General features: G+C 38.2%; 1 protein-coding gene across 1 annotated transcript; it reads right to left on the reverse strand.

Annotated features, from left to right (window-relative positions):
* Positions 1-935: 935 nt before the first annotated feature.
* On the reverse strand, positions 936-7383 carry HSPA5 (heat shock protein family A (Hsp70) member 5). Its single transcript, XM_001365677.3, has 9 exons — positions 6778-7383; positions 6332-6576; positions 5640-5871; positions 4851-4988; positions 4051-4163; positions 3574-3964; positions 3200-3437; positions 2757-2924; positions 936-1858 (listed from the first exon to the last, which is right to left on the reverse strand). The coding sequence occupies exons 2-9, from the start codon at positions 6463-6465 to the stop codon at positions 1299-1301; spliced, it is 1974 nt and encodes a 657-aa protein (XP_001365714.1). The 5' UTR covers positions 6466-6576; positions 6778-7383; the 3' UTR covers positions 936-1298.
* Positions 7384-24607: the final 17224 nt, after the last annotated feature.

Genomic DNA, 24607 nt, shown 5'->3' on the forward strand with positions numbered 1-24607 from the left:
AAAGTTAAACCTTTGGTTGGATATCTGTAGTTTTATTTTTCCCTAGACTTCTGCTCAGTATTCCTTTTATAAAACCAAATTCTCCAATTCAATAGATCTTTCATCTTTTCCAATCAAGGAGTATGTTGTATGTGCTTGGAATTACTTTCGAAAGGTTTAAATAAACTGATACCAAAATAAATATTAAGTATTCTAAAGTGGAAGTAGTTTGTGGTTATTTTTCTTTTTTTGTTTTGTTTTAAACCCTTATCTTCTGTCTTAGAATCAGTACTAAGTATTGGTTCTAAGGCAGAAGAGTGGTAAGGGCTAGGCAATGGGAGTTAAGTGACTTGCCCAGGGTCACACAGGTAGGAAGTGCCTGAGGCCAGATTTGAACCTAGGACCTCCTGTCTCTCAATCCACCAAGCTACCAAGCACCCCCGTTTGTGGTTATTTTCAAAGGTGCTATGACAGAATGAATGAAAATAACTGGACCACAGGTGAGGAGAGTGGTGCTTTGTGCAGCTGTTAACTGAGTCTGGGCAGGAGTTCTCAACCTTGTTTTTTGTCACGTCATCCTTTTTTCCCACCCAAGTTCATGGATCTAGGAGGGATTAAAACTGTATTATTACATGGCAATAATAGTTCAAAACCAGTGTCTAGCCCATTTTAAAGATTACTTGACGTGAAAGAAAATATTGGCCTAGAATTCAGAAAACCTTTATTTCTGCTAGACTAGTGTGAAAGAGAATTTTGACGAAATCCTAAAGCAGTCCCACTGAGCTATAAACTCTAGTGTATTCAAGTTCTATCATTAGGCTTGTTGACTAAAAGGTTAATCACCTGCTTTTTCTCCTATAAATTGAGACCTGAGACTAACCACCTTTTACTTTTTACAGGGTCATTTGCAAACTTCAAATATGTTACAGAAATGAGTTTTAAGTCACTAAAACCAATGTGTAAATAACAAACATTTATTGGTATCACTTATGGTAGAAAAAAAGTTCTACACCAAAATGCACATGACCCAATTGTTAAATAGAACATTTCCAAGGTGAACACATTTCCCAGCCCATGTTTCTTTCCCTCCCCCCCTTAAGCCAATTCTAGTCCCCTATCCCCCTTCCCAGCCCCCCTCCCTACCCATGAATAACTGCTAACAAAAGCAGAAAACAGCCACTTGGGCTATAGCATTTTCAACTCCACTCCATAGTGAAGATTCCAATTACATTCGAGATTGAGTTCTCTCCATTTTCTCCTAACAAAAAGTTCCTGAGTCCAGTATTTACAATATTACAACACATAGGAGTGAGTGGTGTCTACAACTCATCTTTTTCTACTGTTTCTTCACTCCCTGGGGGAGGGCCTGCACCACCATAGAGCTTGCTAACAATAGGCTGGACGATCTCTTCAAGTTCCTTCTTTTTTGCTTTAAAATCTTCAATCTCTGCATCTTGGTGACTCTCAAGCCACTCAATCTTTTCTTCCACTGCTTTTTCCACAATCTCCTTGTCTTCAGAAGAAAGCTTTCCACCCAGCTTTTCCTTATCACCAATCTGGTTCTTTAGTGAATAGGCATAACTCTCCAGCTCATTTCGGCTATCAATGCGCTCCTTAAGTTTCTTGTCCTCCTCAGCAAACTTCTCTGCATCATTCACCATCCTCTCAATTTCTTCTGGTGTGAGACGGTTTTGGTCATTGGTGATTGTGATCTTGTTCTTGTTGCCTGTGCCTTTGTCTTCAGCTGTGACCCGAAGAATACCATTCACATCTATTTCAAAGGTGACTTCAATCTGAGGGACCCCTCGAGGAGCAGGAGGAATTCCCGTTAGGTCAAATGTTCCCAGGAGGTGGTTATCCTTGGTCAGAGGTCGCTCACCTACAAAGATAGTCCATCGTTACTTATAATACTAGGAGACAATGGGTACAAGTTGCATAGAGGGTAAAGAAGAACATCCCTCAAGCACTCAGGAGTGCCAGAGGCCTAGATAAATTATTAAATTAACTGGTCCAACAATTAATTTTACAGGTTAGGAAACTGAGAAGTCTCAAAGTCACTGAAGTTACTGAGAAGGAAAATATGCCTATGGTCATATTAATGAAAATATATCTGACTCAAACCAATTCTAAATTCAATATCTTATTACATTACATCAACTTTTAGAGTTAATACCCTTATGTTCATTCAACCTGGGCTCAAAGTACATCACTGGCAAGAACTACCTTCCCCAAAGGCAGCTCAATCAAAATTAAATATTCCAATCTTTGCTTCTGTATAAACAATGTACTTGTATTCTATAAAATGTTATTAGCAAAAGGCACTGTTTTTAAGAAGGAAATGAGATAGAAGTTGGGAAAAAAATTTTTAGTATTAGATATGTATATCTTTTTTTCCAATGAATGGAAGTTAAAGAGAGGCAACATCATATTTTTCAGAGCCCAAGATAGTTTAGAAAAAAAAAGTAGATTTGGGGCAGCTGGGTGGCTTAGTGGATTGAGAGCCAGGGTTCAAATATGGCCGCAGACACTTCTTAGCTGTGGACCCTGGGCAAATCATTTAACCCCCATTGCCTAGTCCTTGCCACTCTTCTGGTTTAGAACCAATATACAGTATTGATTCTAAAGCAGATGGGCTTAAAAAATAGAGTAATAAATAGGGCTATGTGCAATTCTTTTCCTTTAGCCTCAATTTTCTCATCTGTAAAGTGGGAAAATCTCTTGTTATATGGTCAAGTTTACTTAGTATGGTTTATTATTTTTATATTAAAATGTGTTACCTTCATAAACTTTGATAGTGACAGTTGGCTGATTATCAGAAGCAGTAGAAAAGATCTGAGATTTCTTGGTGGGCACTACAGTATTTCTTGGGATCAATTTGGTCATGACACCACCAACAGTTTCAATGCCAAGTGTAAGAGGACACACATCAAGGAGCACCAGATCACCTATAAGACAAGAATAATTAGTTTCAAGTTTAATTCTACTTATTAGTAGTTCTCCAATAGACACACAAGATAATTTATGTATACATTACCACAGTTACTATTGTAGAATTCTTTGAAAACTTCTCTTAAAATTCAAAACCAATATACCTCAATATCTTTGCATCAAATCTGGGTCTCAAGTCATAAGCTAGTTCTATCACAATACATGGCCCCAAAGAGAAGCATATTGAGAATTCGAATAAAGCCCTTTTAGAAATGTTATACTTTTGACCTACCAGTATCTTGGTCTCCAGACAATACACCAGCCTGGACAGCAGCACCATAAGCAACAGCTTCATCTGGATTAATGCCCCGAGATGGCTCTTTGCCATTGAAGAACTCTTTTACTAACAGTTGTATTTTAGGGATTCGAGTAGAGCCCCCCACAAGAACAATTTCATCAATATCAGACTTCTTCAAATCTGAATCTTCTAATACTTTCTGGACAGGCTTCATAGTAGATCGGAACAAATCCTAAAACAGAACCAGTTATAAATGAATATGTGTGTGTCTTGGATGTCTTTATCACACTGTAATTAACAGTGGAAGTAAATCCATCGACCCACCACAGCTCATACTGCCATGTTCTTGATATTTCCTATACACTTACCATGTTTAGTTCTTCAAACTTGGCACGAGTAAGGGTCTCAGAGAAGTCTTCACCTTCAAAGAAAGATTCAATTTCAATTCTAGCCTGATGTTGAGAGGACAAGGCCCGCTTAGCCTTCTCAACCTCCCGTCGAAGTTTCTGCACAGCTCTGTTGTCTTTCCTCACATCTTTTCCAGTTTTCTTTTTGTACAACTTGATAAAATGCTCCATGACTCGTTGATCAAAATCTTCTCCACCCAGATGAGTGTCACCATTTGTGGCCACAACTTCAAACACTCCATTGTCAATGGTGAGCAAGGACACATCAAAAGTGCCACCACCCAGATCAAACACAAGGATGTTCTTTTCTCCCTCCCTCTTGTCTAGGCCGTAGGCAATAGCAGCTGCCGTACTGAAGGGAAAAGAACAGAGCTAAATCAGATCAGGATTCCCCCAATTTCCAAAACATTTTACATCTCCCAGGTTACCAATACTTACGGTTCATTGATGATCCTCATAACATTAAGGCCAGCAATAGTCCCAGCATCTTTGGTTGCCTGACGCTGAGCATCATTGAAATAAGCAGGAACAGTAACAACAGCATGGGTAACCTAGAACACAAAGTTATCTCTTTTAAATATTTTCTACATAATTCCACTGTGATTTTATCTACTCATAATTATAGTTACTAACAGGAATAAACATGAAGTCTAAACTTAGCCTAACCTATTTTGGTTCAGGGAAGGAAAATAATTCATTTAAGATGATGGTAGGTCAGTTGCCACTGCAGAATCACAGATTTTAGAGATGAAGGATCTTACAGACCTATTCTATTTTTCTCATTTTACAGGAGATATAGTACCAAGGAAACCCTACCACTTTCCCAAAAGTCATATTAATAAGTAATACACCTGAGATACAACAAACTTAGGTTTCTTGACTTCTGTGTCAATAAAGGGCTTTCTGCACCTTGCTTACCCAGCTTTCCATTACCAATCACATCAGTTTTAAGTTGTTTCACCATATAGGGATAGGACCTATAATTTCATTGGCAAAGGAAACTCTTCCCACCCCATGTAGGCAAGCACCTCTTCTAGAGCTCAAGTCTGACAGAGCTGCCCAGAACACTGAGAGGTTAAGTTACTTGCCCACAGGTCACATAGCCCATGTATGCCAGAAACATCACAACATTCAGGCCTTATGATTATGCTATTCTATGTTTCTTCATTGGCAATGTCAAATGTTAACAATGAGTCCTACATTTTCCCAATGGACTATCAATTTTCTACAGTTATTACCTTTTTGCCTAGATATGCCTCAGCTGTTTCCTTCATCTTAGTCAGGACCATGGCAGAAATTTCTTCAGGGGCAAATGTCTTTGTCTGTCCACCACCAACATCCACCTGAATGTATGGTTTGGTCTTCTTTTCAACCACCTATTTTAAAAGAATAAGAAGCTCCAATTATTTATTTACCTATATATTAATTGCATTAAATATTGATACAGGTCTGTTTTGTTACTCAGGAACCTAAGACATTAAGCCTTAAATTTTCTCCCAAAAAGCTAATTCTGTGTTTGTGGATCTTAATTTGCCTCTAGTACTATGCTGTCCAAAGTATTCATATAGATTTTCATTGGTAAATATGCTTTCTAACTTTTGGTTATTTTAATCAAGCAAAGCTATTATCAATCACATTCTAAAAAGAGCTCCTTTGTAATATGGTTAGATCAATATTTTTTTCTCACAAAGAACTTGTGTTCTTTCCAGGGTTCATTTTATAAGAAGATTATTTGTTCAAGTACCCTCATAAAAATGTTCTACTAGTTAATAAGTTAAAAAGCAATTTTAAAGATCTTAGTGCTAGGGTAAAAAAAAAACACCAAAAATTTTGAGATCTTTAAAATAAGAGGTTCACATCAAACAAAAATCAAGTGATGGTCAGAAAAAAGGCCACTTGCTTAAATCACTTTTCAAAAAGCCAAAGTGACAAGAGCTGGAGTTCAAAATTATATCCTAATTTTCCTAATCAGATGAGGTTTAACTTCATTCTATCAATACATTAACTTGTAGTAGAGAAAAACAGACCTTGAAAGGCAAGTATTTAATATCCTGCTGCACTGATGGGTCATTCCATGTTCGACCAATTAGGCGCTTAGCATCAAAGACTGTATTCTCAGGGTTTGAAGTAAGCTGGTTTTTGGCAGCATCACCAATAAGCCGCTCTCCCTCTGGGGTGAAGGCCACATAAGAAGGTGTGATTCGATTGCCCTGGTCATTGGCAATAATTTCCACTCGGCCATTCTTGAATACTCCAACGCTGTAGAATAGAACAGGCCAGAGAAAAGAAATAAGCCTTGATAACAATTGTAGAAAGAGAGGGCACTACTAGAGTGAAAAGGAAAAAAAGGCTAAAAAAACCTTCCTCCCCCATTGACCCTCTTCCTATCCGACCTTGATTAATCAGGTTTCTGCATAGAGACTTGCCCTAGCCTAAGGAATACTTCCATCTCATCCCTGGAAGGAGACCTATGTTGGCCTGGGACCCCTCCGGGTGCCTCTCCCAGGCCTTCCCACCCCACATCCCCAGTCCCGAATAAAAAAATCTTCCAAGACAGAAAAAAAGCCCTAACAAAAGGCTCGGGGGAAATTATTCACCCAACCCCAACCCCTAGGCCTAGACATGGCTGTCAGATGTTGGGCTGGACCAGAGATGATCTCCTCCCACCCCACAAACTCCAAAAACTCGGGATTTCGATAGGGACGGCTGTTACTCTTACCACGAATAGGTGGTGCCCAGATCGATGCCCACCACAGTGCCCACGTCCTCCTTCTTATCGTCCTCTTCGGCCCGCGCCCCCGCGGCTGCCAGGAACAGCAGAGCGGCCGCCACCGCCACGAGCGAGCGCCTCATCCTGTCTGTCGGTCCGCCCGCCCGCCTCTCTGCACGTCCGTCCGTCTGCCCCTCTGCTCACCCGGGATTATTCTCTCAATGGAAAATGCAGGGAGGTGAAGTGTGGGCAACCTGCAGGAACATGGACCGCGTTAGCTGAGGGGACGTCGGAGCCGACTAGGGCCCATCGCGGTAGCGTATGGGCGGAAGCTCCCCCAGGGCCGATTAGCCCAAGAAAAGGCGGTGGTGGCGGGTCTAGATAAGGCCTACTTGGTTTGGTACCCTTTCCCTACTCCCCTTCCCCAGCTTAGGGATCAAGGTCGCGGAGCTTACCTCGAACGGAAGGTTGGGAAAAGATATAGGTGGTTTCACTCAATCACAGTCGGTCCGTTGGTCAAGTCTGGGCCCGAGCCGGCGCCGACTTCTCTTATATATCCACCCCCCAGCCCCGTCGTGGAGGCCTTCGATTGGTGGAGTCTCCGCGCGTTGGACGCCGCTCATTGGCTTCAAACACCAAGCTGGCCACCGCCGATTCGAGGCGGCCGCAGCCGCAGCTAACGTCATCTCCTCGATCCGCCCTCAGAGCCTCATTGGTCCCGTTTTGCGTCCAGAAAGACCAATAGGAGAGGCATTTGGGCCCTGCGGAAGCATTCCATTAGTCGAATCGCTGTCAATCTTTTGAGTGTGGCGCGCGCCGGCTTTTCTATCCTTCGTGCAGTTTCCGCTGGTTGCCGCCCTGGTCCCACCTTCTCTCTGGAGTTTCAGAACAAACCGTGTGGGTGTCGACTGGGATCCCGGTTACCTGTTGGGGGTGCTGGAAGCTCGGGGCCCCGCCCCTTCAGACGTTCCTTATCTTCCGCCCCCCTCTTCTGTGTGATTAATTTCTCGTTACTCAAGCTGCCTATCGGTGCTGCAGTCCCAGAGCATTAATACTCTTGCTCCGATTTATCTGCTTAGTGTCTCCCTACTACGGAGAGTATCAATACCCAGCCTCTATAGAAGAATCATGTAATGTTTAGAGCTGGAAATTACCCTAGAGGACTTTTAGTCCTTCATTTTACATATGGAGAAACTGAGGCCCAGGAAGGTCAAAAGTCTTGCTCGTATTGACACATTAAATTATGATATTGGGGGGGGGGGATTCAGGTGTCCCAATTGTTAAATCACTCACTAGCTGTGGAATTAAGGACAAATCATTATGCCTCTCTGGCCTTTAGTTTCCTCCTCTGTGAAATGTGTTCCATTTCAACTATGAATCTAAATCCTGTGATCTTTCCACTTGCACCGTTTCCTAAAATCTCACAGTTGGGAAGTATTATCCAATACCTCCCTGAACAGGAATCTCCTCTGCACTATTGCTGACAAGTGAAGACACAACTTTTACTCTAGTAACATATAGTAACATAGAACCTAAATCTGAAGCTGTCAAATTCCAGTTAGCAGATAGCACTCATTATTAGGAATTTGTCTAACATTGAAATCTTATCTACTCTAATTTCTACCCATTACTGCTAGTCTCTGCACTGAGGCCATTTCTTCCAAATGAGAATCCTTCAAATATTTGAAGACAGCAAGACTATAAAAGCAGGAAGGGACCTTAGAGATCATCTTGTTCAACCTTCTTATTTTATAGGGAAGGACTGAGAGCCAGAGAAGCAGTTACTTCCTTAAGGTGACTCTGTTGGTACCAATGTTAGATCTTAAACCTTATTATTTTTGCTATACCACAAAGCTTCCTCTCTTCTCAAAGCAAAAACATCACTTCCTTATCCCTTTCTGTCAAATGACAGTATTTTTATTCTTATTTTCTCTCTAGGCAAGGTAAGTTTCTCAGGATTCTACCTCTTCTAATTTTCTCTGTGCTATGCTCCTGCCCAACTGCTGTCTGTCCTTATCATGGGTCTGGCCCTTTATCCAAATCCCACATATTTCTTCCACCATAACATAAGTATTGTGTTTATATTATAGTACTCTAGGGGTATCAGCCATTCAATTCCTTTATTTGTGTTTCCTGCCCTTTCCTCCATGACCCACAGTAAAAAAAAAAATCTCATTTCTACTGTATGTTAAGATTTACAAAGCTCTTTTCTTCCAACAAATCTGTGAGGTAATTAGTGAGAGATTTCTTTAAAATGCCCATAGTACAGATAAGGCTATGAGTCAGTTCTCTGCTTTATAGAATGAGAGGCTTTGGATTGGATGTCCTATAACATCCTTTTAAGTTCTAAAATGCTGTTATTTATCTACTGTCACTCTGCTTATAAATGTCAGATCTAGGATTTGATCCTAGTATTCCAATTACATTTCATCACACCCCACTTCCCTTTTACACTTTTAGGTCTTGTTTGCTATTCATATACATTTGAGCATATTTGTCTTAGCACTCATGAGAAGAATGTACTTACAGCAAACCCATTTCACAGATTAGAAAAACAATTTTAATTGGACATGCAAACTTTAGTGACCAATGTACCAGGTTACATAGGATAGTATGATGTGGTGCACTTGCAGTTGAATCAAAGTTTAAAGACATGGTTTTGAATCCTAGTTCTTCCCCTTGTTAGCTTTTGGGCAAATTATTTCCCTTCCCTTGACCTCAGTTTTCTCCTGTGACTCAAAGATGTGGGACTAATAAATGGGATCTCTCTAAGATCTTTTTCAACTTCGAGAGTCTTTGATTCTTTACATAAACTGATTACATTACACTTAAAACTTTTCCTACAGTGTTCTTTTTGAGATCTTGATCTGGTCATATGTTGGCAGAAAAATTCTTTCTCCCATAAAGTTCCCCAAAATCATACTCCCTCTCTTCAGGTTTAACTCCTAAATTAATTTGGTGATTGCATCATCTAGCTTCTTCATTATGCTGGTCCTGCAATACTTCTGCAACACTGACCCCTTTCCATATTGCATCAGAGGACTTTAGAATGACAAAGCTGGAAAGCACTTTTTAATCAGGAATGTTAAGGCTATAAAATTGGAGGTCTGGCTGAGACTACGGAATGTTAGGACAGAGAACAACAAAAGTTAAAGTTAAAAGAAACTCTAGAGATTATCTAGCCCAACTCTCTCATTTCAATTGTAGATACTTAAATCAATATGACCAACTGGTGGCATGACTTGATAAAATTTATAAGAAAATTTAATTAGAAAATCTCAGATGACTTTCTCATATTAAATAAGTGTAAAAATGAAGAGAGAAAGCTAGTAGTCCCAGATTTTTCTTTGAATAATGTATTGGTTTTTAATGATTCACCTAAATTAGTCATGCTTTCAGTAAAATTCAGAATGCCGATACTGACAGTTGTGGAGACCTTGAAAACATGATGTGTCATACATGTTAATTTGTAATATCTAATGCAATATTCAGGCAATACTTTGAAGATCCTATTAGAAATATGTAACTGACTAAACAGAATCCTAGAATAAGAGACTCATAAAACTTTGGAACCAGAAAATAGTTTAGAACATACAATATAAAATGTCAGAGTTGGAAGGGGACTTAGAAATAGAATATTAATGTTAGTACCTCAGAACTTTTTAATTTTTTAATGTAAACATAGAATATAAAAGTTAGACAGGACTTTAGAGATCATCTACTCCTCATTTTACAAATGAGCAAACTGAGGCCCAGAAAAAGACAAAGCAAGATTCAAATGTGAGTCCTCAGCTTTTCTCACTTCCTATTCTGCTCTGTTTTTACCTCCCTTCTTTGCCTATGGAAGTATGATTAGCAATCTATAAAATGACATTAGGGTGGAAAACTTAATCGTCAATTCCTGAATAATTGAAAGTTGACTGTAATAAGATAAAGAGTATCAGATTAATAGTAAGAAGACCAATATTGTCATTTCGGTTCTTTTACTTAGTTTGTGTGTCTTTGGACAAATTACTTGTCTTTAAGCCTCAGTTTTTTCATCTGTTAACTAAGATAATAGCCACTATGCCTATCAGTTCTTATTCTCAAAAAGGTTTTCCTTTTAAAGAAGCAAAATTTGCATCCCTGGACTTTGCACTTATGGTATGAAAGAGATTGGATTTAGAACCAGAAGACCTAATTTGAGGCAGCCCTACCACTTATGTGACTTTCTCTAGGAAGAAGACAACAGAGACAATTTTCTCATTCATTAAATGTGGTGAGTAGGTGGAGTGAGAAGCAGTATGGAATAGTGAATTCAGACCAAACTCAGTTATGATGACCTAGGTTTAAGTCTTACCTCTGGCACACACTGACTGAGTGATCCTAGGTAAGATTCTAGAAAGTTTCTAAGTCTGTAAATTGCAGAAGCAGTTTCTGATTTGCACTGGTAGACAGTGAGGTTCCTCAATAAGGAGCTGAAAAAGTAGATGTAATCACAGAACTGGATCCAAAATTTTAAATGGCAAGGGATGGGTGGGTGGGTGGATGGGGGAGGAAGAGATGGAACTGGACCAGACGATTTTTTATGGTCCGTTCTTGTTTCAAGTCCTAAGACCTACTTCATAGCATTGTTGAGATCAAATGAGATAAGATATGTATATAGAGGATTTGTCCCTTTCAGAATCTGAGGTCCCTTAGAGTTCTTTGGCCTCTAACATCTGACTTTCACTTGCTATATTCCTTTCCTCTCCCATTTGAAGGTTTTTGAAGAAGCAGCCCAAGGTTACATGCATCTTCATCAGAGGAAAATAGTATAAGAAAGACTATTGGAAAGGGAGCAAAACAAACTCAGATGCTGCTATTGTTTTCCAACTCCAAAACAGGCAGTGAGAAGAGTTGCCTTAAACCAGAGAAACAACTTCCAGACACCTAAGAAGGAGGAAAATACATAGCTGTGGACTCGAACTAATATTTGGTCAAAACCAGAACCATTTAAGAGGGAGGAAATAATCTAGATCCTGCTACATGACAGGAACTTAGTTACTAAGAACTTTTTATAATTATTATCTCATTTGATCCTCAAGTAAAATCTATGAATTAGTATTGTTATCCCCCATTACAGCTGAGAAAGCTGAGGTTAAATGACTTATTCAGGGTCACATAGCTAGCAAATGTTTTGAGGCAAAATCTAAAGTTAGGACTTTTTGAGGCCAGGGCTAGCACTTTATTCACTGTACTTGTATTCACCAACTTGCCCACAACTGAAGAAAAGCTGAGAAAGAGATTATCACAGCCATTTGTAGAGGTCATTTGTTTGGAGGGTGAAACAGTAGAGGGTTTACATTGGCTGGTGAAGAAGACACTTAGCCCAGAGGAAGAAAAGAGCTTTGATGTTGTCAACTAAGGTTTGAAGAATTCTTCTGGTTTTCAGAGAATGGTGTTAGGTAGCTAAATTATAGACCTTGCTTAACAACAACAATAACTATCACTCCTATCTCAATAGCCCTTGTAAGTTTATTGTTTTCCTCAGAGCAACTCTCTATGGGAGGCAATACAAGTATTATTACCTCGATTTTAAAGGTGAAGACATTGAATCTCAATTCTGGACTCCATATTTTAGAAAAGATGGTTACACACATCAGAGGAAGGAGACCAGGATGGGAGCAGACTAGAATCTAGATCTTCTGAGATTCAATTGAAAGGACTGGGGACATTTAACCTAAAGAAGAGAAGACTACAAAGGGCTATCTGGTGGAAAAAGAATTAAAGGGCATGATCCAGAGGACAGAACCAGGAGCCATGGGAAGAAATTGTAGAAACATAGATTTCAGCTCAATATAAAGAAAAACTTCCTAACAATGAGAGCTGTACAAAAGTGGAACAGGCTCTCATCTCTGGGAGTTTTAAAACAGAAGCCAGATAAACACTTGTCAGGCATCTCATAGAGGAAATTTCTGTTGAAGTATAAATTAGACTAGATGTGATCCCTTCCAATGCTTAAATTCTATAAGAAGTGACTTATTTAGGGGGAAGCTGCATAGTTCAGTGGATTGAGAGCCAGGCCTAGAGACAGGAGGTTTTAGGTTCAAATCTGGCCTCAGATACTTCTTAGCTATGTGATCCTGAGCAAGTCACTTAACCCCTATTGACTAGCCCTTATTACTATTCTGCCTTAGAACCAATACATAGTAATGATTTTAGGGTGGAAGGAAAGGGTTTTTTAAAAAAGTGATTTGCTTGGTGCCACACAAATAACAAGGGGCAGACCTGGAATTCAAGCCTGAGTCATCTTCACCCTAACTATCCACTCCACATACTTCTGAGGCAGCTAGGTGATATAATAGAGAAAAGGCACTGGAGTAAGGAAGACCTGAGTTTAAATCCAGCCTTTGACATTTATTAACTGTGTGACCATGGACAAGTTATATAACCACTATCCACTTTCTGCAGCTGGAAAAAAGGATAATAGCATTTACCTTAGAAGGTTGTGAAAATCAAATGAGATATTTGTAAAGTGCTTAGTACTATTTTTGCTGTACAGTCTGTTAGATTCTTTCTGACCCTATTTGGGCTTTTTTGGGCAAAGATATTGGAATGGTTTGCCATTTCCTTCTCCAGCCCATTTTATAAATGAGGAAACTGAGGCAAACAGGGTTAAATGATTTGTACCCCAACAGGATTACACAACTAGTAAGTGTCTCAAGCCAGATTTGATAGCAGAAAGGTGAATCTTCCTGATTCCAGACCTGGCATTCTATTTTGCTCCCTGGATGCCCCAAGTCTAGTACATAGTAGACTCTTAATAAATACTTGTTCTACTTTTTATACAAATAAGGCAAAATTTAAATAATTGGAGAAATATAAAAAATTTTTATGGGTAGGCAGAGTCAATATACTTAAAATGACAATCATACCTAAATTAATTTTCTTATTCAATGCCATCCCAATTAAATTACCAAAACATTATTTTATTAAACTAGAAAGAATAATAACAAAATTAATTTGGAAAAACAAAAGGTCAAGATCAAAGGAAATAATGAAAAAATGTTAAGGAAGGAGTTCTAGCAGTAGTAGATTTCAAACTATATTATAAAGTAGTAATTATTAAAAGTAGCTGGTACTGGCTAAGAAGTAGAAAAGGAGATAAGTAGAACATAATAGACAAGTAATAACAGTCATAAAAGATTAGTAACCTAGTATAGAAACCTTGTGTTTGACTAAGGTAAAACTACAAGTTTTTGGAATAAAAATTCACTATTTGGTAAAAATTATTGGGAAAACTGGAGAGTAGTTTGACAAAAACTAAATATAGACCAATATCTTTTACCATTTACCAGGAAAAGACCAAAATGGGTACATGACCTAGGTATAAAAGGAGATGTAGTGAACAAATTAGAAGAATGGGGAACATATTAGTTATCAGATTTTTAGGAGAATTGATGAATAAATGAGATAGAAATCATTGTGAAATGTAAAATAGATAATTTTTAATATATTATATTGAAAAGGTTTTACATAAATAAAACTAATGTAGCCAAGATTAGAAGGAAAGCAATGAGTTGGTGAAAAAATTTTACAAATAGTTTCTTGGAGAGAGAACTTAGAATAATGTATGATGATTAACAGTGAATGACTTAACTATTATCAACAAGGCAACGATCCAAGACAACTCTATAGAAACTCATGATAAAAAAAAAAGATATCCATGGCCATAGAAGGAACAAATGAAAAGCAGATTGAAACATACCATTATTCACTTTATTTTGTTCTCATGAATTTTTCTCTAATGTAAGCAATATATATCTTGATTCACAGCTTGATGAACAAATACAATATGATAATATGTATACAATCTACATCACATTTGCTGCCTTCTTGGGGAGGGGGGGAGTTATGAGAATGAGGGGGGAAAAAGTCCTTACCTTCCATCTTAGAATCAATACTATATATTAGTTCCAAGGCAGAAGAGTGTTAAGGGCTGGGCAAAGGAGGTTAAGTAACTTGCCCAGGGTCATATAGCTGTGTACGAAATATCTGAGGTTAGATTTGAACTCAGGACCTTCCATCTCTAGATCTGGCTCTTCTTCGACCGAATCAACAAGCCACCCTGAGTCATAGATTTTTAGACATTGCTAATGTGAGAATTTGTTTTTCTTTATGTATTATATTATTGCTATGTTACATATTATGTTATATATTTAAAAATTTAAAAATAAATGGTAACAAAATGCTTGTTCCTTTCTCCTTCCCTGTTCTTTTTTCCCTTCCTCTACCAGACTAGAAAATGTTTGGAGGTATTATGTTAAATCTTCTGGTTGTTCTAGGGTTATTACCACTTTTGTCTTCATATAAAGCCCATGTGTTTGTGATTTTTTTAAAAGGAAGAAATTAGAATTAGATGATCTTTTCTATCTCAAATTTCTCATAGCTCGTAATTTGGCTCTACTTTGGCTCAATCACGGTCTACTCTATATCATATTTGTTTAGGTAAACATATTTCATTATTATGTTATAAACTCTTAGAGGATAAAGACTCAGATTTTTATCTTTTATTCCTAGAACTGAGAAAAAGTTTTAGCACATAATTTTTTAAAGTTTTGAAATATATTTTTATTTAAATATTTGGCATATAATTCTCTTTTATTTTTAAATTTTATTTTTATTGTCAAAACATACTTCCATATTGATCATTTTTCTAAGAGCAAACTCATACATAACCAAACTCCCAAAATAAAACCATAAATACATAAATGTGAAAGAGGACTCCAGCAGTTCTTTCTCTGATGGTGGATAGTATTTCCTGTCATAAGTCTTACAGGTTTGTCCCAGATCATTGCATTGCTTAGTTCCTGCAGATCTTTCCAGCTTTTTCTGAAATCATTTTGCTTGTCATTTTTTCATAGCACAATAATATATTCCATCACCAACATGTACCATAAGTTGTTCAGCTATTCCCAATTGATGGACATCCCCATAATTTCCAATTCTTTGCCACTACAAAAAAAGCTACTATATTTTTATGCAGGTGTGTCTTTTCTCCTTTTTTATTATTTATTTGAGATACAGAGACAGTAAATGGTATTACTGCATCAAAGGGTAGGCTCAGTTTTATAGCCCTTTGGGTGTAATTCCAAATTGCCCTCCAGAATGGTTGGAATCTGTTCACAACTCTACTGATAATGCATTGATGTCCCAATTTTGCCATATTCCCTCCAACATTTACCATTTTCCTTTATTGGCACATACTTCTTAATAAATATTTGTTAAATTGAATATAGGTTAAAAATTCCTTGAAATGATAAAATAATTAAAAATTATAGTTGGAAGGGATCCACCTCACTGGTCAACTAGCTCAACCTCTATATAAAAAATAACTTCCTCTATAATATCTCCAACAAGTGGTCATTGAACTTCCACTTAAATAGCTAAAGGGATGGGGAACTCTTTGACTTGCCTCTTCTACCAATTATACTTCATTGTTAGGACATCCAAGGATTCTCCTTCAGTTCTTTATTGTAGCATAAAAGGTAACCGTAAGATCTCAAAGATTCATTATTGGATCACAAACTATGTCAAACTGTAAAGTTAAAAAAGACTTTTAGGGAAGGTCAAGAAACAAATTGTTGCTTAAAGACATGCAATATAATTGCATTTGGGATGCCAGAAACTCAGAAACCAGATGGTTAATTCTGGGGGCCAAAGCAATTTACAAAATCATGTACTTTAATTTATGATGGAAGAATTAAAAATTATGTTAGCAGAGTAAGCACTTACACTGATGAAATTCCATATCTTTCCCTTATGAGGAGACTAAATTTGCCTCACTAGAACTTTTAATCCACTGATCAACACACTAGGACCAAGCAGAACTATTGTATTTCCTCTCTCATAAATTAGTCTAATGTATATTTGAAGAAAGTCCCCATTAAATAACTCCTAGACTAAACACTTCAGTTCCTTCATTTAATTCTCCATTTGGCATAAGTACCAGTGCCATTAACATCCTGGTCAGTTTACCCAGGATATGTTCTAACTTGTCAACTTTCTTCCCAACTCAGAGCATCTAGACCTGCACACAATATTCTAGTTGGTTCTAAACAGTGGAGAAGACAGTAGGACTATTACTTCCATAGTTCCTTCTACTTCTAGGTTTAGACTTTGGGACTAGAGAATTTGGATAAGTCCCTTCTCTCCTCTGGGTTTCACTTTATTTCATTATAAAATGAGGACCTGCTTAGGCTAGGTAATGCCTGAGTTCTGTTACTATTTTGAATCTTACCATTCAATGAAATTCAAAATACATTTTAAAAAACATCAAATTAAAGCAAGTCATATAAAATTCCATAATTAGGGCAGCTAGGTGACTCAGTGGATAGAGAGCCAGGCTTTTCTTGGGTTCAACTGATGTGTAAGTGAAGTCCAAGGTAATGTAACAAGTATTTATTGACCATTAATTGAATTCAACAGTTATTTATTAAGCATCTACTTTGTGCTTGACACTACGGTAGGTAATAGGGATTCAAAAGCTAAAATGAAATAGTCTAGGTTGTCTTTCAAGGAACATATATTTTTATGGAGTAGCATGATGTATACAAAGGGCACTCCCTCTCCGGGCATTTTCACTGGCTATCCCCTGTGCCTCCAATTTTCTTCCTCCTGATCCCCTTCTCCTGGCTTCCTTTGCTTCCATCAAGCATCAGGTAAAACCCCACCTTGTACAAGAAATCTTTCCAGATCTCTTAGTGCCTTTTCTCTATTAATTATCTCCAAATTATCCTATTTAGATCTTATTCATACACAGTTGTTTGCAAGCTGTCTTCTCAATTAGACTATGAGCTCCTTAAGAACAGAGATTTTCCTCATTACCTAGTTCAGCCACTCAACCTAGAATCCTATAAACTCAGGCTTCAAGCTCACCATGCATGCTAGATTTCAGATGAGGTTTTTTTTTTTTTCATCTCCTGGGGCAGAAGTCTTTTTCAAGCATCTCCAACACTGATGAAAGAAAAAAAAAAGAAAAGAGCCCAGGTTGGGGCAGGGGTGGGGATGGGGAGAGATATTTATGCTTTAAGAATTAGGAAATGGATGAAGAGTAAGAAAAGGAAACTGAGATGGAAAAATCAACAAGTAAAAAGAGAACCAGGAGAGAACTGTGCCACAGAAGCCATGAGTCAGAGTGCTTCTGGGAGGAGAGAATGAACTGTCAAAAGTTGTGAAATGATCAAAGAAGGATGAAGACAAGGACGAAGACTTAGAATACAAGTCAGAATTCCATTTAGTCAATTTCAACTTGACTGAAAAAGGTACTGGAACTGGTCCTGGACCAGAAGAGGCAGCTAGGTGGCGAAGTTGAGCCAGTGATGGGTCTTCTCTTTCTGAGTTCAAATATAACCTCAGCCACTTAGTTGTATGACCCTAAGCAAGTCACATAACCCTGCTTAGTTCCACATCTGTAAAAATGAGCTGAAGGAGGAAATGACAAGTCACTCCAGTTATCTTTGTCAGGAAAACTCCAAACTGGGTCAGAATGAATTGGATATGTCAGAAAAAAAAACAGCAAAAAAAAACTTGGACCAGAGCAAGGCAGTTAGTAGACTTTAATTCTGACCTTTGCTTTTTAGGATGTGGGGACAAATAACAGAAACATAGAGAAATAAATTCAAAGTATATAAAATATGAACAAATTAATTTGGTGTAAGGGAGCACTAATAGGCTTGGGATGGGGTAGGGAAAAGATCAAAATATATTTTTATATTTTTTTTATATATATTGACTTTTGAGGAAGCCTTGAAGGAAACTAAAGATTCCAAGATTGAGGTAATGTGTAAAATACTGGTATAACAAAAGAACTCTTGACCCTCTAGTCACAATTTTTTTTTTCTATGTGGAAATTTCCTCCTTGTTTCATTTTTTTCCCAGAGTCACATAGCTAGGAAGTGTCTAAGGCCAGATTTGAACCTCGGACCTCCTATCTCTATGCCTAGCTCTCAATTTCCTGAGCCATATAGCTATCTTCCAATACATAGCTTATTTTTAAATTTTTATTTGTATTTTTTAACATTATAATAATTTTCCATCATGCTCTTACTCAGTTCAGGCTTCCATGAATGAACATATAATCTATCAAAGTCATACATTCATTCATATTATTTAAATAAAACTAAGGTTTAAATGTAATCAATAGATCTTTTAAAATTATTTCTATTATTACCAACATGAACAAATATGAACATTTTCCTGTACAAAGAACATAAAATAGCACTGCATCTAAAATTATGATTCTCTATTATGCACAGCCAAGTTATTTTCTAGTTATATTTTAAACTTAACATGGAAGCTCTAGTACAACTCATGGCCTTTTGAAATTCCTTCTGCTCTATTCTGGGTATCTAAATGGTTCATTGATACTTTCTTCAAGAGAAAGATTTTAGTATTATTGTTGTAAAAGTAGAGGGGATTGGCCAATTAAAGCCTAGTTCTGGAAGCATGTGCAGACATTGATGTTTTGTGAGCATGTTTCTAGAAGGGCGTGAGGAAAATAAATGGAAAGATTTCCCATCCTGAGCAAGTCACTTAACCTCCATTGCCTAGACTAGGGGCCTTATTCCTTACCTTTCTTCTGCCTTAGAACTTATACTTAGTATCAATTTTAAGACAGAAAGTAAGGGTTAAAAAAAAAGAAAGAAATATGAGTTCTATTTTGGACCCTGTTGAGTTTTTGTTTTGTTTTTAAATCCTTACCTTCTGTCTTAGTATCAGTTCTAAGGCAGAAGAGTAGCAAGAGCTAGGCAATTATAATTGAGATTAAATGACTTGCCCAGGGTCTCACAATTAGGAAGTAGACATACTGAGTAGGCATACCTATACAACATTCATTTCCAAATGTTCAATAGGCAGTTGATGAGATGAGATTGTAGTAGAGGGGACAGATTAGTGTTAGGTAAATAGAACTAGGAAACATGTGCCTAAGTGAACTCATGAGAGCTAAGGAGGAAAAAAAAAACATATAGAAAAAAGAAAAACAAGCTTAAGAGATCCTTGGGAAAGAACCACTATTAGTGACTGTGAAGTAAATGGAGTTTCAGCTAAAGAAACTGAGGAGTAAATCAATTAACAAGCATTTACTGGGTTCTTACTAAGAGCCAAGTATTCTTATGCAAATGCAGGAAAAATGCCTTGAGCAGAACCTGATATGTCGATATGACAGGGGAAGTCCTATCTGGTGGAGAGACTTCCGATGGCTTCAACATCTCCAATGGCGTGAAACAAGGCTGTGTCCTCGCTCTGGTACTATTCAACCTATACTTCACCCAAGTATTACAACATGCTGTGATGGATCTAGACCTGGGCGTCTATATCAAATACCGACTGGATGCCTCACTATTCGACCTTCGCCGCCTGACCACAAAAACAAAGACAACAGAGAGACTCATCCTGGAGGCTCTCTTCACAGATGACTGTGCTCTCATGGCCCACCAAGAAAATCATCTCCAAACCATTGTGGACAGGTTCTCCACCGCAACAAAACTGTTTGGCCTGACTATCAGCCTCAGCAAAACAGAGGTGCTGTTCCAACCTGCATCAGGGAGGCCAACTAACCAGCCGACGGGTCCCTAGACCACGAGATCAATGCCAGGATCCAAAAGGCCAGCCAGGCACTTGGGCGGCTGTGCTGCAAAGTCCTCCAACACAGAGGTGTAAGCACTGCAACGAAGCTCAAAGTGTATAACGCAGTGGTCCTCAGCTCGCTCCTGTACGGTTGTGAGACATGGACACTGTACTGGAAGCACATGAAACAGCTGGAGCAATTCCACCAACGCTCTCTCCGGTCAATCATGAGGATCCGATGGCAGGACCGAATCAACAACCAGGAAGTCCTCGACAGAGCCAACTCCACCAGCATCAAAGTCATGGTCCTCAAAACCCAGCTACGATGGTCTGGACACGTCATCCGCATGGACCCACAGCGAATACCAAGACAGGTATTCTATGGGGAACTGTCAGCTGGACTCGGGAAACAAGGCCGACCAAAGAAAAGATTCAAGGAGCAGCTAAAGTCAAACTTGAAGTGGGCTGGCATTACACCAAAGCATCTAGAACTCACTGCCTCTGACAGTAGCAGCTGGCGAACCCACATTAACCATGCCACCGCCACCTTTGAAGATGAGCGACGTCGACGTCTTGCCGCTGCGCGTGAACGCCGACACCAGGCCACAACCGCACCTCCCGTAACAACTGGCGTCCCACATGTGCCACAAACTCTGCGCCTCAGCCTTTGGACTTCAAAGCCAAATGAGGGTACACCGTAGATGAAAACGGACAAAAACAATTAATTGTCATTCTCGGTCACTGAGAGACTACCAAGACTAAGAGCCAAGTACTATGCAGCCTGGAAGAATACAAAGAAAGGCAAAAAAGTCTCTGCCTTCAAGGAGTTTATACACTATTTTTTTTTTAAACAATATTTTATTTGATCATTTCCAAACATTATTCATTGGAGACAAAGATTATTTTCTTTTCCTCCCCCCCCCCCCATTGCCGACGCACAATTCCACTGGGTATCACATGTGTTATTGATTCGAACCCATTTCCATGTTGTTGGTATTTGCATTAGAGTGTTCATTTAGAGTCTCCCCTCAGACATGTCCCCTCAACTCCTGTAGTTAAGCAATTGCTTTTCCTCAGTGTTTTTACTCCCACAGTTTGTCCTCTACTTGTGGATAGTGTTTTTCTCCTGGATCCCTGCAGGTTGTTCAGGGAAATTGCATTGATACTAATGGAGAAGTCCATTACGTTCGATTGTACCACAGTGTATCAGTCTCTGTGTACAATGTTCTTCTGGTTCTGCTCCTTTTGCTCTGCATCACTTCCTGGAGGTTGTTCCAGTCTCCATGGAATTCTTCCAGTTCATTATTCCTTTGAGCACAATAGTATTCCATCACCAACATGTACCACAATTTGTTCAGCCCTTCCCCAATTGAAGGGCATCCCCTCATTGTCCAATTTTTGGCCACCACAAAGAGCAAAGCTATGAATATTCTTGTACAAGTCTTTTTGTCCATTATCCCTTTGGGGTACAAACCCAGCAGTGCTATAGCTGGATCAAAGGGCAGACAGTCTTTTATCGCCCTTTGGGCATAGTTCCAAATTGCCCTCCAGAATGGCTGGATCAATTCACAACTCCACCAGCAATGAATTAATGTCCCTACTTTGCCACATCCCCTCCAGCATTCACTACTTTCCTCTGCTATCATGTTAGCCAATCTTCTAGGTGTGAGGTGATACCTCAGAGTTGTTTTGATTTGCATCTCTCTGATTATAAGAGATTTAGAACACTTTTTCATGTGCTTATTAATAGTTTTGATTTCTTTAACTGAAAACTGCCTATTCATGTCCCTTGCCCATTTATCAGTTGGAGAATGGCTTGATTTTTTGTACAATTGATTTAGCTCTTTGTAAATTTGAGTAATTAAACCTTTGTCAGAGGTTTTTATGAAGATTGTTTCCCAATTTGTTGCTTCCCTTCTGATTTTAGTTACATTGGTTTTGTTTGTTTACATTCTTTTTAAAAAAGTATATTTTATTTTACCAATTATCTGTAATAACAAATTTCCACATAACTTTTCTAAAGTTTTAAGATTCGAATTGTTTCCTTCCTTCCCTTCTCCCCCCTTCTGGAGATGGTAAGCAATTTGAGCTGGGTTATACATGTATTATCATGCAAAACCTATTTCCATATTGATCATTTTTGAAAGATAATACTCAGATAAAACCCAAACCCCAAATAAACTAAAGTGAAAAATAGCATGCTTTGATCTGCATTCTGACTCCAACAGTTCTTTCTCTAGATGTGGATAGCATTTGTTGTCCCAAGTCCTTCAGAAGTGTCCTGGATCATTATATTGCTGAGAACAGATAAGTCTTTCACAGTTGATCATTCCACAATATTGCTGTTACTGTGTACAATATTCTCCTGGTTCTACTCATTTCACTCTTCATCAGTTCATGTAGCTCTTTCTGAAATTATCCTATTCATCATTTCTTATAGCACAATAGTATTCTGTCACCAACATATACCACAATTTGTTCAGCCATTCCCCAACTGATGGACATCACCTCAATTTCCAATTCTTTGCCACCACAAAAAAGGCTACTTTAAATATTTTTGCACAAGTAGATCCTTTCCACTTTTTTGGATCTCTTTAGGATGCAGACCTACTGATATTCTGAATCAACAGATATGCATTGTTTTATAGCCCTCTGGGTATAGTGAGGAGTTTACATTCTAAGAGGAGATAGCATACAAACTACTAGAAAAGGCACTCAGATTAAGAGGGACTGAAGAAAGCTTCTTACAGATGTGGGATTTTAGCTGAGATCTGAAGGAAGCAAGAAGGAGATGAGTTAAGAGAATTCCAAGCATGGAGACAAGCAGAATAAATATCTGGAACCTAGAAATAGAATATAGATTTCAAGGAATGGCAAGAAGGCTGATAAGTAGAAAAATGAAGAGTAACTAGAGAAGAATAAGGCTTTAAAGGATGGGAAACACAGGAAGAAGCCCAGTTATGAAAGACTTTATAAACCAGAGGATTTTATATTGAATCCTGAAGTTAATAGGGAACCATTGTGGCTGCACTGTAGAAAGACCACTTTGGTAGCTGAGTAAAGGGTATACTGGAGAGACTTGAGGCATGAAGATGAATCAAAAGGCTTTTACAATAGTGATCAAATAGGTAAGAAAGAGAAGAAAATAGCCAAGAAAGAGAAGAGTATTAAAAATTCAGATAAATAAGAGTATCCAAGAAAGGAAAGTGAGAAACTGTGTTAGCTGTTCCAAAGAGGTCAAGAGTCAGCCAGCTAGTAAATACACATTTATCAAGGGCCTACTTTGTGCCAATCATTGTTTTAAGTGCTGGGATTAACAAAGAAAGGTAAAAGACAGTTCCTTGCCCTGGAAGATCTCATTATCTAATGGGGAGGTGAAATGCAAACACACACACAAACACATATGTGTATAGATATATGTATTATGCACATATAATACATATATATATGTATGCACAAACAAGCCATATGAAGGAATAAATAGGAAACAATCAATGAAAGCACTAAAATTAAAGGGATTCAAAAAGACTTTCAGTAAAAGATAGATTTTAGCCAGGTAGGACTCGAAGAAAACCAAGGAAGCCAGTAGATGAAGATAAGGAGGGAATACATTCTAGACATCCAGTTGCTTGAGGAACTACTGGAAGCCAGTATCATTGAATCAAAGAGTAAGAGGAGGACAGGTGGGGATGTAAGATGTAAAAAGACTGGAAGAGAAGGGATCCTTTGAGAGGATTTTTGGCAATAAAGATATTTTTGGTAACTGGACAGTTTGGATTGAATGATAATCAAAAGTCACATTACAAAAGGTTTTAAGAGATGAGAGGATAGGGAGTTTAGTAAACAATTGTGGATAACTAAGTTTAATCAAAAAGATGAATGGTTCAGGATAATAATTGGCAAAGAAATGAGGATTTCTTTTTTTAAATTTTTTATTTAGGATATTTTTCCATGGTCACATGATTCATGATTCCCCCCTCCTTCTCCTTCCCAAAGCTGACAAGCAGTTTCCCTGGGTTATACACATATCAGTGTTCAAAAAACCCATTTCCATGTTATTTATATTTGCAGTATTCACATCCCTATCACACCACATGGTCAATCATATAGTTTTCTGATGCATTTCTGGTTCCATAGTTCTTTCTCTGAAAGTGGATAGTGGTTTTACTCCTAAATTTCTCTGGATTGTACTGGGTCATTGCATTGCTGCTAGTAGAAAAGTCCTTTACATTTGATTGTGCCATGATGTGTCGGTCTCTGTGTTCAATGTTCTCCTGGTTCTGCTCCTTTCACTCTGCATCAATTCCTGGAGGTCATTTCAGTTTGAAGTAAGAATTTCTTAAGGACGGAGGAGACATGAATGTATTATAGTCCAGTAGATATCTTAAACTCAATATGTTCAAAATGGAACTCATCTTTCCTTCTGTATTCTACTGCTCCCTTCTCATATTTTCCTTATGGCTATAAAGGGCAGCCCCATGCTCCAAGTTCTTCAGGCTCAAAACCTAAGAGCCATCTAGATTCCTCACTATTACTCACTCCCATATCTAATCTTTTGCTAAAGTCTAGAGATTTCACTTTTGCAACATCTTTTATATAAGACCCTTTCTCTCCTCTGACACTGCCACCGTTCTAGTACAGCCCTCATAACCTCATTATTATAATAATATATTAATATATAATTATTATAATAAC

This window comes from Monodelphis domestica, chromosome 1 (assembly GCF_027887165.1).
Source record: "Monodelphis domestica isolate mMonDom1 chromosome 1, mMonDom1.pri, whole genome shotgun sequence".
NCBI lineage: Eukaryota > Metazoa > Chordata > Mammalia > Didelphimorphia > Didelphidae > Monodelphis > Monodelphis domestica.